This window comes from Melospiza georgiana, chromosome 9 (assembly GCF_028018845.1).
Source record: "Melospiza georgiana isolate bMelGeo1 chromosome 9, bMelGeo1.pri, whole genome shotgun sequence".
Taxonomy (NCBI): domain Eukaryota; kingdom Metazoa; phylum Chordata; class Aves; order Passeriformes; family Passerellidae; genus Melospiza; species Melospiza georgiana.
In genome coordinates, this window is record NC_080438.1 from 10173390 (window position 1) to 10185254 (window position 11865).

The following is an 11865-nucleotide window of genomic DNA, read 5'->3' on the forward strand; positions in this document are numbered from 1 at the left end:
CATGAAGCACATGAATATTTCACATATCTGCATCCTCATCCTCTATTCTTCTTGACTAATTTTCAGACTGTCTGAATTTGCATTTCACATGGTAGCTGATTAGGAGATGCCGAATGCAGCAGTGAAGCCTCAGCAGGCGGTTTCCATGGTGACCTTCAGCGGGATTTTAATGATGATACCACTAGTGGTTCGTTGAAGTTGGCCTGCCTGCAAGGCTACTTTGCTGCAGCTAAGTGTGTACTGGGAGATGTGGATTCCTAGCCAAGGGGCAAATATCAAAGTCTGGCCCAGATAGAAGGTCTTAGAGTTTGGCTGGGGAGAGAGGGCTCCAGTTTTTCCCTACATCTGCATAGGTTTTTTGTTTTGCAAACACATGCTAAGCACCACATGTTACTTTTTATTTATTTCAAAGCAGACATGTACTTCTGCACCTTGGATAAGGCAGTTATCTGCAAAATACATGTAAGTTATTCTTAATGAGAGAATCAGAGCTATAATAGGCATTAAGATAGGTAAGAAAGCAGTTTCTTGAAGGAAGCCATCAGTTATGGAAACTGTAATGGGAATATTTTTTATGTTCTGCTGTGACGACTTGTGTCTTCACTAAGGCACCTGGAAAACATACATTTATTACTTATTGCACTATTAAATCATTTTTAGCTTGTGCTGGCATGAACTGTAAAAAAGAGAAACAAGTGTGATCTGTCATATTAGAATACTGTGCTAAATGTTTCACCTCTACTGGAAATATAGATGTCAAACCTTTAACTAGGTGGGGAGGATACTCAGTGGGCAGTAAAGCTCAAGGATCACTGAATATTAAAACCCACTTCATTTTTTATGAAAAAGAATTTTCTGAAATTAAAACTTCACTGAGTTGATCTGTGCATCCTCTAATGCAGAAGTGTAAATACTTTCATTATGAAATATAAGACAAATACTTTATCAATAAACTTTTTGTAAGTAGATTTTAGTGAATTTTAGGGTGTGACATTTTTTCTAAGTTTTGAAACCTCTGTAAGAGTAACGTGTTCGTAATTGTGTCACATCTGTGTCATCAGAGGAGAGTGTGACAGAAAGATGCACCTTTAGGCGGACATATGGTTAATGTTTTTAAAACCTTGGATTAGAAATCCTAATAGTCTGAGATGCATTTTCACAAACTATTGCTTCAGTGGTAAATACAAACAAGAATTTTCAGATGCTTAATAACTTTGGATATCTCAATTTTTTAATATCTCTCAAAAACATCTGGTATTCAGAGTCAGTACTCAGCATTTACTGAAAGCTGTGCTGCTTTTGGGAATTCAAAGCTGGGGCCCCCTTGCCACCTCCAATCAATACTCTTAAAATCTTGTCAGCTAATATTAGTATCACATTGCTTTCATGATGAAGTTTTAAAATCTTCCCTTTGATTGAGGTGCATTTCTTCTAAAGTCCATTGCCAACTTCCTACCCAGATGTGAAAGCAGAAGGAGCCAGCAGTCCACAATGGTAGTATTAGCTGCCAGCAGGTCTTGAGAAAAGCACTCAGAAAAATGCTTTGAGAAGGTTTTATTCAGAGTAGGAATGGTGTTGTGTGTGGTTTTTTAATCCAAATTTCCCTATATGAAAATTTCTCTATTTCAGCTGGCTAACAATGCAAAGTACTTGCCTGTCATATTTCTGTCTTTCCCCACTTCTACTGACTTGAGTGATAATTATTTCTTTCATAGCTGAAAAACCTGCTAAAGTTAAAGAAAGTGTGTCCCACTGCCCCAGTGTCAGGCTAAGCTCCAGGCTAAAGCCAGTCAATGTGCTAAGTGTACAGAGGAGGTTAAGAACAATAAGCAGACAAAGAAGTTTCAGCTTGGGGAGGCAACAGGATGTCCCTCTGGCTCAGTCTGCTCTGCCTCTTGGCCAGTCTGTGCCAGGTAGTAAAAAATCACTTCTATCTCTAATGATAGTCTGATTTTAGACTGCCAGTGCTTCTTCCCATGACATTGGTGAGCTTTTCTGATACATTGGAAATTTTATTATTACTAGAGGGGCTGACAGATGGATTTCAAGTTTATTGAAATGGATATTCCTGTAGGAGTAAAGGATCAGTGCTATAACCAGTGCTATCCAGTGTCCCAGTTTCAGTCCTGAAAGCTGTGCTCCCATGTAATTTTTCATCCTGCATAGCAGAAGTAATTCACCTTCTTCCAAGGGTTTGCTGTTCACTTACAAGGCTCAAAAGAGCTCAAGGATTTTGAAATCACTCAGGAATCTGCACTATTGTTGTGCAGTGTCCCAGGCATGGTCAGCTCAGCATTCCTGCCTTACCAGTGAGATTCGGGACCTGCCAGGGGAAGAGAGGCATAGAGATACTGCAGTAATTGCAGTGACTGCCATTTAAAGAGGTCGGACAAGGCTTCTCAAGTGCTCAACAGGTAAATTTCTTGAAGATCTATTTCTGCTGCTCTGCAAACAGTAAAGTATTGATAAACAGTTAGAAGAAACCAAGAGAAAAACCACTCTGCTTCCCCTCTGATGCTGGCTTTGTGGGTTTTAACCCTTGAAGGTCCTTTATGAAGACTGTTCACTGTATGCAGTTATGTTGGAGAGATTGAAGTCTTCACAGAGAAAGAGAAACATGCAGGATTAGATGTATTTTGCAGATAAATTATACCTTTATTCTCTTCACAAAATGTTTGCTTATTTGACTCTAATTTCAGGCTTGATGGTGTTGGGTGTTCTTCAGTCTTTCCTGTTTTCTGTGCAGTCTGTCTGAGGTGTTGCATGGCAAGCTGCTCATCTCTGCTTACCCTGTGCCTCTTGCTTACCCTGTGTCCCACCCGCTTCTTCTGCAGGAGATTGTTTGGCTTGCATGTTGGTATTACATGCTGGCAATTCTTATTTCTTACAGTAGCTAATGATTTCCAGCATTCTGTTCTTCAAATGTTTGGGAGTTATTGCAGCTAATAGTTTTTATTGCCACTGGCATTGTATTTTATTTATTGACTGCCAGAAGCAATATGATGACTTTTATAACTCCATTAGTCAGAATATGCTTAATGTATTTAAAATGCAAAAATGTATTTAAAATGCAAATCACAAGTATGTTACAGATTATTTTGATTTAATACATTTCTTTTCAATCTGGTAATCTGACCACTATCTTCAGAACTAGCTCATTTTTAAATATTAAGCTCTTCTTGCTAAAGAATGGGATGTCTAATGACATAGATTTTATACTGCTGAATACAAAAAATCTGTACATTATGTACAGTTTATCTGCAAGGGCTAATGGACAAGGCTTTATAGAGTAGAAGGCAGTGCTTCTTCCTTAACTTCAGGAATTCTGTGCATTTAAATTAATCTTCAGAAAAGCGAAAGGAGTATAATTATAATTTAAAATCCTTCTTGTTCTTTTTCTAAAAAGCAGGAAGGAAACTCTCCAATGGCAGGTTTAAAGAGACAGCCTATGTTACTTTTGAATAATGAGGGTGATGAGGTCACTTAGTGTTAGTTGCAATAATTACAGATTTTTTGCAATAATCCTACCTAGTAGTACTGGCTGGGATACCAAACTAAATTTCATATATTGTCATAGAAGACTGGATCACAATTGGAGTCTCCTCCTCCCCCTCCCTCCCCAATGTTTTAAGGAGGTCCAGGAGGATTTGGCAAAGCTACTTAAAAGCATAAAGGAAAATCTTCAGAGTTGGTTAAAATGTTATTGCAAAGCACTGTGAACATTTTAGTAAGTCAGTATGAAAGAGGTTTGTTCCACATTGCAAAATGCTTAGGAGATGCACACAATTTGAAATAGATGCCCTATCACAAGGTTATCCATACAATATATTAAGTTCTAATGTCATAAGTTTTTAGGCATATCAGTGGAGGGAGAAAAGCCTGCAAATGTCCTGACAGTTTGTGAAGGGAATGCAAAGTATGGAGGTGCTGTGGAAGCTCTTTTGGGTTGCCTATGCTCAGTATGTCTGTTAAAAATACCCAAAAGGTTATAGTGCTTCTGGAAACATGGGATTTTCTGGTCATAGTGATTTGTTTATTGTCAGATAGAGGCTTTTGTGAATATTTGTTAATTCTGTGCTTCTTTATGTAAAGAACACTATAAACAATCTAATCCTAAGGATGCATATCAGGATGTGGCCCAAAGCTTATTTATTGCAGTATCATGTCATCAGCAGGGGCCAAGTGCAGTAACAGGGCCAGCGTAATATGGTACTTGCCCAAAATACTTTCTCAGCTTCCAGTTTTATGTTCAGATATTTCCTCAAGGGTGGAGTCCTTGTAACAGGTAGCCCTCAGTGGGTTTAATTTGTTCAGTAGCTGAATTGAGTGTGTGTGTATTGGTAGCTCCTGGCAGCAGAAGGTTCTGGGGGTTAACTGTGTGTTAGATGGAGCACCACTGCCTTTTGTTTGTTGGGCCCTGTCAGACAGAAATGCCATTTATTGCTGGCTAACTCCTGTATGGGGACTGAATGAGCAAAGCAGCCCTCGTTTACCTTCGCTCTGTGAGTCCTTTCAGTCTTCTGGGCTTTGCAGGCACAGCCCTCCAGAAACACGGGGAATTTCCGGTAAATTACGTGGGATTGGACTAAATGCATGTCTAAAGTTGTATGTTGAAAGGATTAGAACTTCAGTTTGCTCATCAGTTTTTCTGGCCAGCAGTGCAAAATGCAGAAATCAGGGGAGTGCGTTGCATAAGGCAGCGTGTGAGCGGAGAGGGAGCGCTGCCCATGTGCTTGTGCAGAATCGCCGTTTGCCTCATTGTTGCCACTTGTCTTAATTTGAATTTGATAATGCACAAATCCTGCTTGTAAGAAGGCCAACGCTCCTGTCATGTTCCCTCCTCTCGTAGCTGCGACAATTAGTGAATATGTGCATCAACCCGGATCCGGAGAAGCGCCCAGACATCACCTACGTGTACGATGTGGCGAAGCGCATGCACGCACACACCGCCAGCAGCTGAACTGCCTGCGAGCCCCACAAGGAGCAGCCAGAACCAAGAGCTTGCAATAAATCATCCCACCTCCCCGTGTGTCTTACACTAATGTAATTATTTGAAGCTTACTGTTGTGCTTTGAATTGTAAACCAATTTATATACAAGCTTTGTTGTTTTCTGTTCATTTCTGGGTTTTGTATTTTTTACTAACTTGCGGTCGTACGACAGGTTTAAATATGTAAAGTGTAATTTTAAGATGCTGTGAACCGCTGTTTCCATGTTAGTGGGTTCAAGTATACCTTCTGTAATAACAAAATTGTATTCAGTTGGGCCTCAGTTCTAAAACACAGTTGCACTTTTGCACATGATACAGATATTAGGCTTATTATCGAGAAGCAAAATGTCTGAATCTCTCACCTTTTTAGTAATTTATGGAAAGTATGAATCAGCACAGTTAACTTTATTTTAATCTTTGTTCCAAGAGGAACATAATTATTACAGGAGCTTATTGTATTTTATATTGAATTGTAGTTTGCAGTTCCTGCTGTAAGAGTAGACAAGGAATAGAATTAGTTCTCTGCTTGCCAAATGCAATGGAAAAATAATTTCAGGAAAAACTGTCATGCTGAAATTTTTGTAACGTCCCCTTTTGTTTTGTTAGTCTCTTAATACACAAAACATTTGTTGGAGGTTTTCTGGGAAAATTTAAGGTGTTAATTCAGCAATCAGGTCGTTTTCAATAGACTTGTGCAGCACTGCCCTGGGGCAATGGGAGTCTGCATAGTTCAGTCTTAAAAACATGTAGATGCTTCTTGTAGCCAATAGGGTTCTTTTGTGGCTGTCCTTTGAGCAGGTCTGATTAAAAGATGTGATCTTTAAGTTACAACTTCCCAGCTGTTTGTGTATATGTCACTGTTTGTAGATTTTTGTGTCTAAAATAATTTGAGTGACCTTACAGTATATTTAAATTTTAAATTTTTTCTCTAAATACTGAAATGTTTTGGCAAAGATATAATAGTCTAGTATAACACAAAATGTATTCTGCATAAATATATGATCTTTGTATACTATATCCTGAGACTTACTTTTTATATTTAGCAGAAGTAGATTATAGCTTTTATGTTTAAGAGAAAGTTGCCTTAATTTGGAAAATAATTATATATGCAAACTATTTTACAGATACTTTATTAGTTTAAAAGGAAATGCTGAATATTTTTGTTAGACCTTAGTGCCTTTTGGGGTATGCTTATATAATATTTTCATTGTTAAGGAAGGAATGTGTCTTGTTTTTAAATGTGGTAAAAATGGAGAGTGAAATGAAATTCCTTGAGTTTCAAGACTGAACTTTTTTTTTACAGGACTGTCAAAAGGTAATTATTATCAGTGATAGCAACTAGGGAGCTGTTAGTGTCAGGTTTTTTTCTTTATGTGGGTAAAAAGTTCAAATAAAAGCAGAAGTATGTACATACATACGTAGGTTCTAGATGCCGTCACATCCCTGCATTCTCAGTTTGTTTTTTTTTTTGCCAGTTTGTTTCTCTATGCAGCTGTAATTTTTATTTGATATAATGCTCAAATAATAAAAAAACATTTGTGGAGTTTGTGTTCAAGGGAGGGTCAGGGTTGTTTTTGGTTCTGTATTTTTTAAAACTACAAATACTATGAAAATTGTGTTTGTAAAAAAAAAAAAAAAAAAAAGGGAGGCGTTTTTAGATGGTATGTGCCAGATCACCAGCTTATCTTAATACATATTTTTTAAATTTTTGGTTCCAGGTTTTGCAGAATGAATTGTATGAAACTGTAGTTTTATTTCTCAGTTTTGCGTGCTTACCTTATAGAACTTCAGTGGAACAGTTTGTTGGAAAGAAGTAGTTGAGAAATTTTGGTTCTTGTTTAGCAACCTCTAGATTTGTTTTCATTTATTAAATGGTTATATAATTTAAAACGTGATGATTATAATCTGTAACAATGTTTCACATGTCATAGAACAAAATGCTTTGTATTGAAAAAGGCAGCACAATATTTGCTTGACGCACAGAATTAGTTCTTAATATGCACAAGTACTCAAATATATTTTTTTTTCTGAAATGTGCTAGAAAATTTAAAAATCACCGAAAAGCCCCCAAATGCAATGCAAGCTGTTTGTATCTAATATTATGCATAAAGTATTGAACTGTTCCTGCCAGAAACTGCTGATAGGTATCCCTCCCCTGGAAGGATAGGTTGAGTAAAAGAATAATGAGTTAAGAGTTAGCAAATGTGCATAATTAAGCATTTACATTTTTTTTGCAATGTGGAGTTTTTTTAGTATTTATGATTAAATATTGTGCTGAGGAAAAGAAATACTTGTTCCTGACTTAAAATCTGTGAAATGAATGGTGCACCTGACTTTGGTACCAAACTCTGTAATTAAAAAGCCAATGTGAGTTAATAGAACTGCTTATATAAGTGAGGACTGTAGAATCTCTCCCTAAAGTAAAATACCTGGTAACATGAAAATGATAAGTCTTGTTATAGCACTCCAATGTATGCTATGTGCTTATAAAATATTTTCTTTACTAAGCCACCATCCTATCTTGCATACGTTGATGATAACATTTGGCACTATTTATTTTAAGCTATGGCATTATGTGTTTATTTTCTTTAAAGAAAAAATGTTACATTTCTACCCAAAATGTCTGACCAGCTCCTCCTTTTATTTCAATAATGCTCCAGTATTAACTTGTGTCAGGAGTGAACTTTTTGTGCTTTGAATGATATTGCATAAAATCCCTTTGTCTCAAAAGCTCCCCTGCTGTGCAATAGTCCAATAGAAATAAAACATACAGATATTAAATGTAATGTAAAAATTATAGTGTTTCTATGATATTTTTTCAAGCTTTTCATTTTTAGAGATATATATGTATGTTACAGTTGATGCTGCCTATCGTGTCGACAACTTACTGCTTCCAGTAGCTGATTCTAGGTGAGATTTCTTGACTGTAACAAAAGATAGTACACTAAAAAAAATTCATTTTTGTATTATTTGTTGAAAGATTATCTAAAAATACGACATCCAGTATATTGTGTGTTTTAAACTAAAATTTTAAACTAAAATTTTAAGCTAAATTTAAAATAATTTTCAATACTAAAATATGTGATAAAGCAACAAAATAACAAAGAGCTCCCGTTATGGCCTCACCCCTGTCCTGTGAGCTCTCGTTTATATTTCAGCTGGTTTTTATGTAATTTCAGTAATTTTGAGTGAACCACATCTACACACATGAATAAACAGTAATCAGTAGGGTAGATAGAAATGATGTGCCAGCTCACTTTTTGTACTCTCTGTGTGTCACTAGTTTGGTAGCAGGGAATAATTTGGATTTTTTTCCCCTGTTTTGTTGCACTCCTAATGATCCAGCTCCCAATTGTATGAGCAGGCAATAGAAGTGTGTTGTCTTTTTGTAATGAGCAGAAACTTTAAAAACATGCCAGTATAGCAGAAGATGAAATGCAGTATTAGAAGTGTCTGAGAAGGCTGGTGTTTTATTCATGCTCATGATTAAGAAAGCTGTAGAGTGAAATTCTTGACAGAGGCTTGGAAATGGAGAAGAACTTTTATGCCAGTGGTTCTCAGATAACTCTGAATGGGACCCAAAATTGCAGTGATGTTTGTCTGCAGCAATCTGTCTGCTTAATCTCTTATCTTTGCTGTTACACAGTGTGGTGAGACTCTTAGCAGCTGAGTTGGAGTGTTGGTGAATGCTGCATTGGCTATGTGAGCTGTAGGAGCAGGAGGTGATGTGAGGGAGAGCCAGTGAAAAAGAGGTCTTGTTTGGGAAGACATAAAGGTGCTGGATGGCAGAGATCAAATCACTGGTTTTTCATAATTTTTAATAGTCTTTATCTACTTCAACAGTCAAAATTTCCCAACCCAGCCATCTCTCCAAATTATGCAGCTAGTGCCAGTGTTGGCAGTGGCCTTTTTAATATCTGATCTCTGGTTTGATCTGGGTGAGTAAATATGTCTGGCAAGGAAGGAAATAGAGGTGTGGACCCTGCTTGGTGGGGTGCTACTTAGGTTTCTGAATGTTACTCAAATATAGATGTTTAGAGTTGTTTTTTAAACTTTTTTCCATTCCCTTCTCTGATGCTTTTAAAAAAGTATTTTCCATTCATATTCACCACTAAAGTTCTGTGACCCCTGGCTTCTGCTTTATTAGTCCTGTTGTCAGCCTTACCCTCTTCCTGGTTTGAAGTCCTCTGTCTAGTTTTCCTAGTGGTCATTAGTTTGCATCTTTCTTTGTGTGTTTGCTAAACTCAGCCCATTTCAGTGTTTTCAAATTTCATCCCTCCCCATGGGCAAGGCCAGTTCCTTTCCCCTGATCAGTACTTTAATCCTTTGTTCTTCATTCTGTTTTTCCAGCCCAATGCCTGTGATTTCTAGTTTTAGATAGATTTTCTTACTGCCTCAATCATTCCCATGACCTTGTCTTTGCTAAGTACTGTTCACTTTATTATCTCTCATTTCTAAATTCCCTTTCTCTGATCACTACCTGCTCTCTTTCAGCTTGTCTGTCTTTCTCTCTCCTCTACCCTGTCACTCACTCCTTTTGGGATCTCCAGTCTATTAACCTTTTTGACTCTTTCGTCTTCACTGCTGCCTCCTTCCTTCATTGGCCTCACTTCTTTTTACTCACTGGTCTTTATTTTTCTCTCTATCTGCTTCTCTGTACATGGTTTCTTTGGCTGCTTCTCACACTGCCCTGTCTCCATTCCTCCCTCTAGATGTATTCTCTTGTAATTTCTTAATTTCCATTCCAGCCTTTCTGAATATCTGAAGAGTGTCAGCACAACACAGCTTTGGACTCATCTTTGCCTTACCTGCTTCAGTGCCCTTCCCAAATGGACTTCTAAAGCACTTTTATCTCACCTTTTTTTTTCTTGTTGAGCTTGCGTGGAGATCTGCTGTTCATATTCATTCTCCATTCATTCTTTATACAAAATCTTCAATCCTGATTTTGTTGCATGACAAGATCCTTTTCCTATTTGTTTTTATTCTCAGGATCTGTTTCTGAGCTGAACTTCTCTGCTTCTTAACTTTGCAAGTTTGCCCCTTTTATTTCTGTATCTTTTATGCCTTTCATTCCTTTCATTGAATTACTTCCTTCAGTAGCAACTAAGTTTCTCTTTTCATCTATCTTTAAGGGAGTGGCACCATCATCCTAACTGTTTCTGGTTTTTAATACTTTGTCATTTTTTCTCCCTGTCATCTGATTTCATATACCTAAACACCCTCTCTCCAGTTTGTTTTTGGGTTTTTTAATGTTGCACTTCATTTGAATGCCCCAAAAATCCAGTGCTTCTCCCCCCCAGTCTGGTTCTCCCATGGTTCTATCTCTGGATTATTCCTTTAGGATCCAGCCAGCCTCAGACCTTTTCAGATTCAAAGATCTAATTTTTATTTCTGACTCCCTCTAGACTATTTTCTAACATCCCTGACAATTTTACTTGCCTGTTTTCCAAGGCCACAACCTTTCTATCTCTGGCACTTCTCCCATGCCTGCGTATCAAATGTCTCAGAGTTAGATGTATCAGAATCCAGCCCTCTTCACTATCTGTTCTTTCTTATCTTTTATCTTCACTGATTTAACCTCTGTGTCATTTTGGCTTCTTTTCTCCCTTCAAAGTAACAAAATTGACAGGACTAAACTGTCATTGGTCTTTCACTGTTCTGTGTGCTGAAGAAGGAACTCCACCAAATTACTACTTGTTTTGTGTTTTAAAGAGATCTGAATCCCACAAATCTGATCTTATTTCAGTACTGTAGAGTTGGAACAGATTGAGAAATGAAAATCTCTGTAAAACTGAGAAGTTTGGTGTTTTGGAACTAGGGATTATACAGCTGAATGTCACATTTGGTGTGGGTATACACACATTTGTTGACTTTTTATTTACACCAGGGGAATTATCTTGCTTTAGAAGATCAGTTGTTTGCTGGCACAAAAAAAAATTCTAGTACTTTTCAGGTTTTATATTTATTCCTTGTTGTCTGCCTGTATCACATTGTGCAGTTAGTTCTTCTACAGCTGCCTTAGTGATGGGTGTTGCCCTTACTTCTTTTGTCTAAGTGAAATTTTCTGTCATGTGGAATTAAAAATAGGAAGTTACTTAGTCCTTCCTGATAATTTCACTTGCTTTTCATTTAAACCTTAGCAATAGATAGAGGTCTCAGCCAGGAAGAAAAATGGTCCCCAGGATAAAACGTGTTCTAGGATTCCTTACTTCCTTTCCACCTCCTAGTCCCTGTTTTTGTGGCTTCCCTGGGACACTTGCAGGGAATATGGCACTGCCAGTGTATCAAGGGCCAATAGAAACTTTCTCAGTGTGGACAGGAGATCTCCCAGTTGAAGATGACTAGGAATATATTTGGTAATGTTATACGGCTGATAATTGCAAATGTGTAAAGAGCAATTAAAAAAATCTGTGTTTGCTGTTACAGAAAGAATTTTAAATTATGCAAAGGCCTTTTAATGTGGTGTTGGTCTTCAGTAGACTTAATTTGCTGCTTGTTTCTTTGATTTCAGTCATGCTGGACTGTTGTGAAGATGATTCATTAAAGATGAGTGTTGTTTTTTGTTGGGAGTGGGGAAAACAGGAGGCATTCACTGATTTGTTGGTGTTTGGTTGCTGATTGTACTTGAATCAAATTTTATGATAATTCAGATTGGAATCGACATTGAGAGAAGTCTCTAGCCCAGCTTCCTGCTGAGAGCTGAGTCAGTGCTGAGTTCAGAGCAGGGCTTCAGGCTTCAGCAAGATCCAGAAACCCTCAAGGGGTGAGCAGCTCCTGTGGGCAGCCTGCTCCAGTGCCTTGCTGTAGACCTTGTTTGCCTCGTGTGTTGTGGCCATTCTTTGTTGTTCTGCCACTCCTCAAATATTCTTTGTATTG

The 11865-nt window shown here is 37.6% G+C and overlaps 1 protein-coding gene across 4 annotated transcripts in view; it reads left to right on the plus strand.

Moving 5' to 3' along the window:
* The window catches only part of NEK7 (NIMA related kinase 7), a 62159-nt gene extending 54882 nt beyond the window's left edge, over positions 1–7277 (plus strand). For 3 of the 4 annotated variants that reach the window (XM_058030364.1, XM_058030366.1, XM_058030365.1), the window contains one exon: positions 4850–7277. In XM_058030364.1, the coding sequence (XP_057886347.1) occupies positions 4850–4960 (111 nt within the window). In that variant the 3' untranslated portion in view covers positions 4961–7277. The remainder of the gene's footprint in view (positions 1–4849) is intronic. The other variant, XR_009114827.1, reaches the window with a different exon arrangement.
* The last annotated feature ends 4588 nt before the right edge of the window (positions 7278–11865 follow it).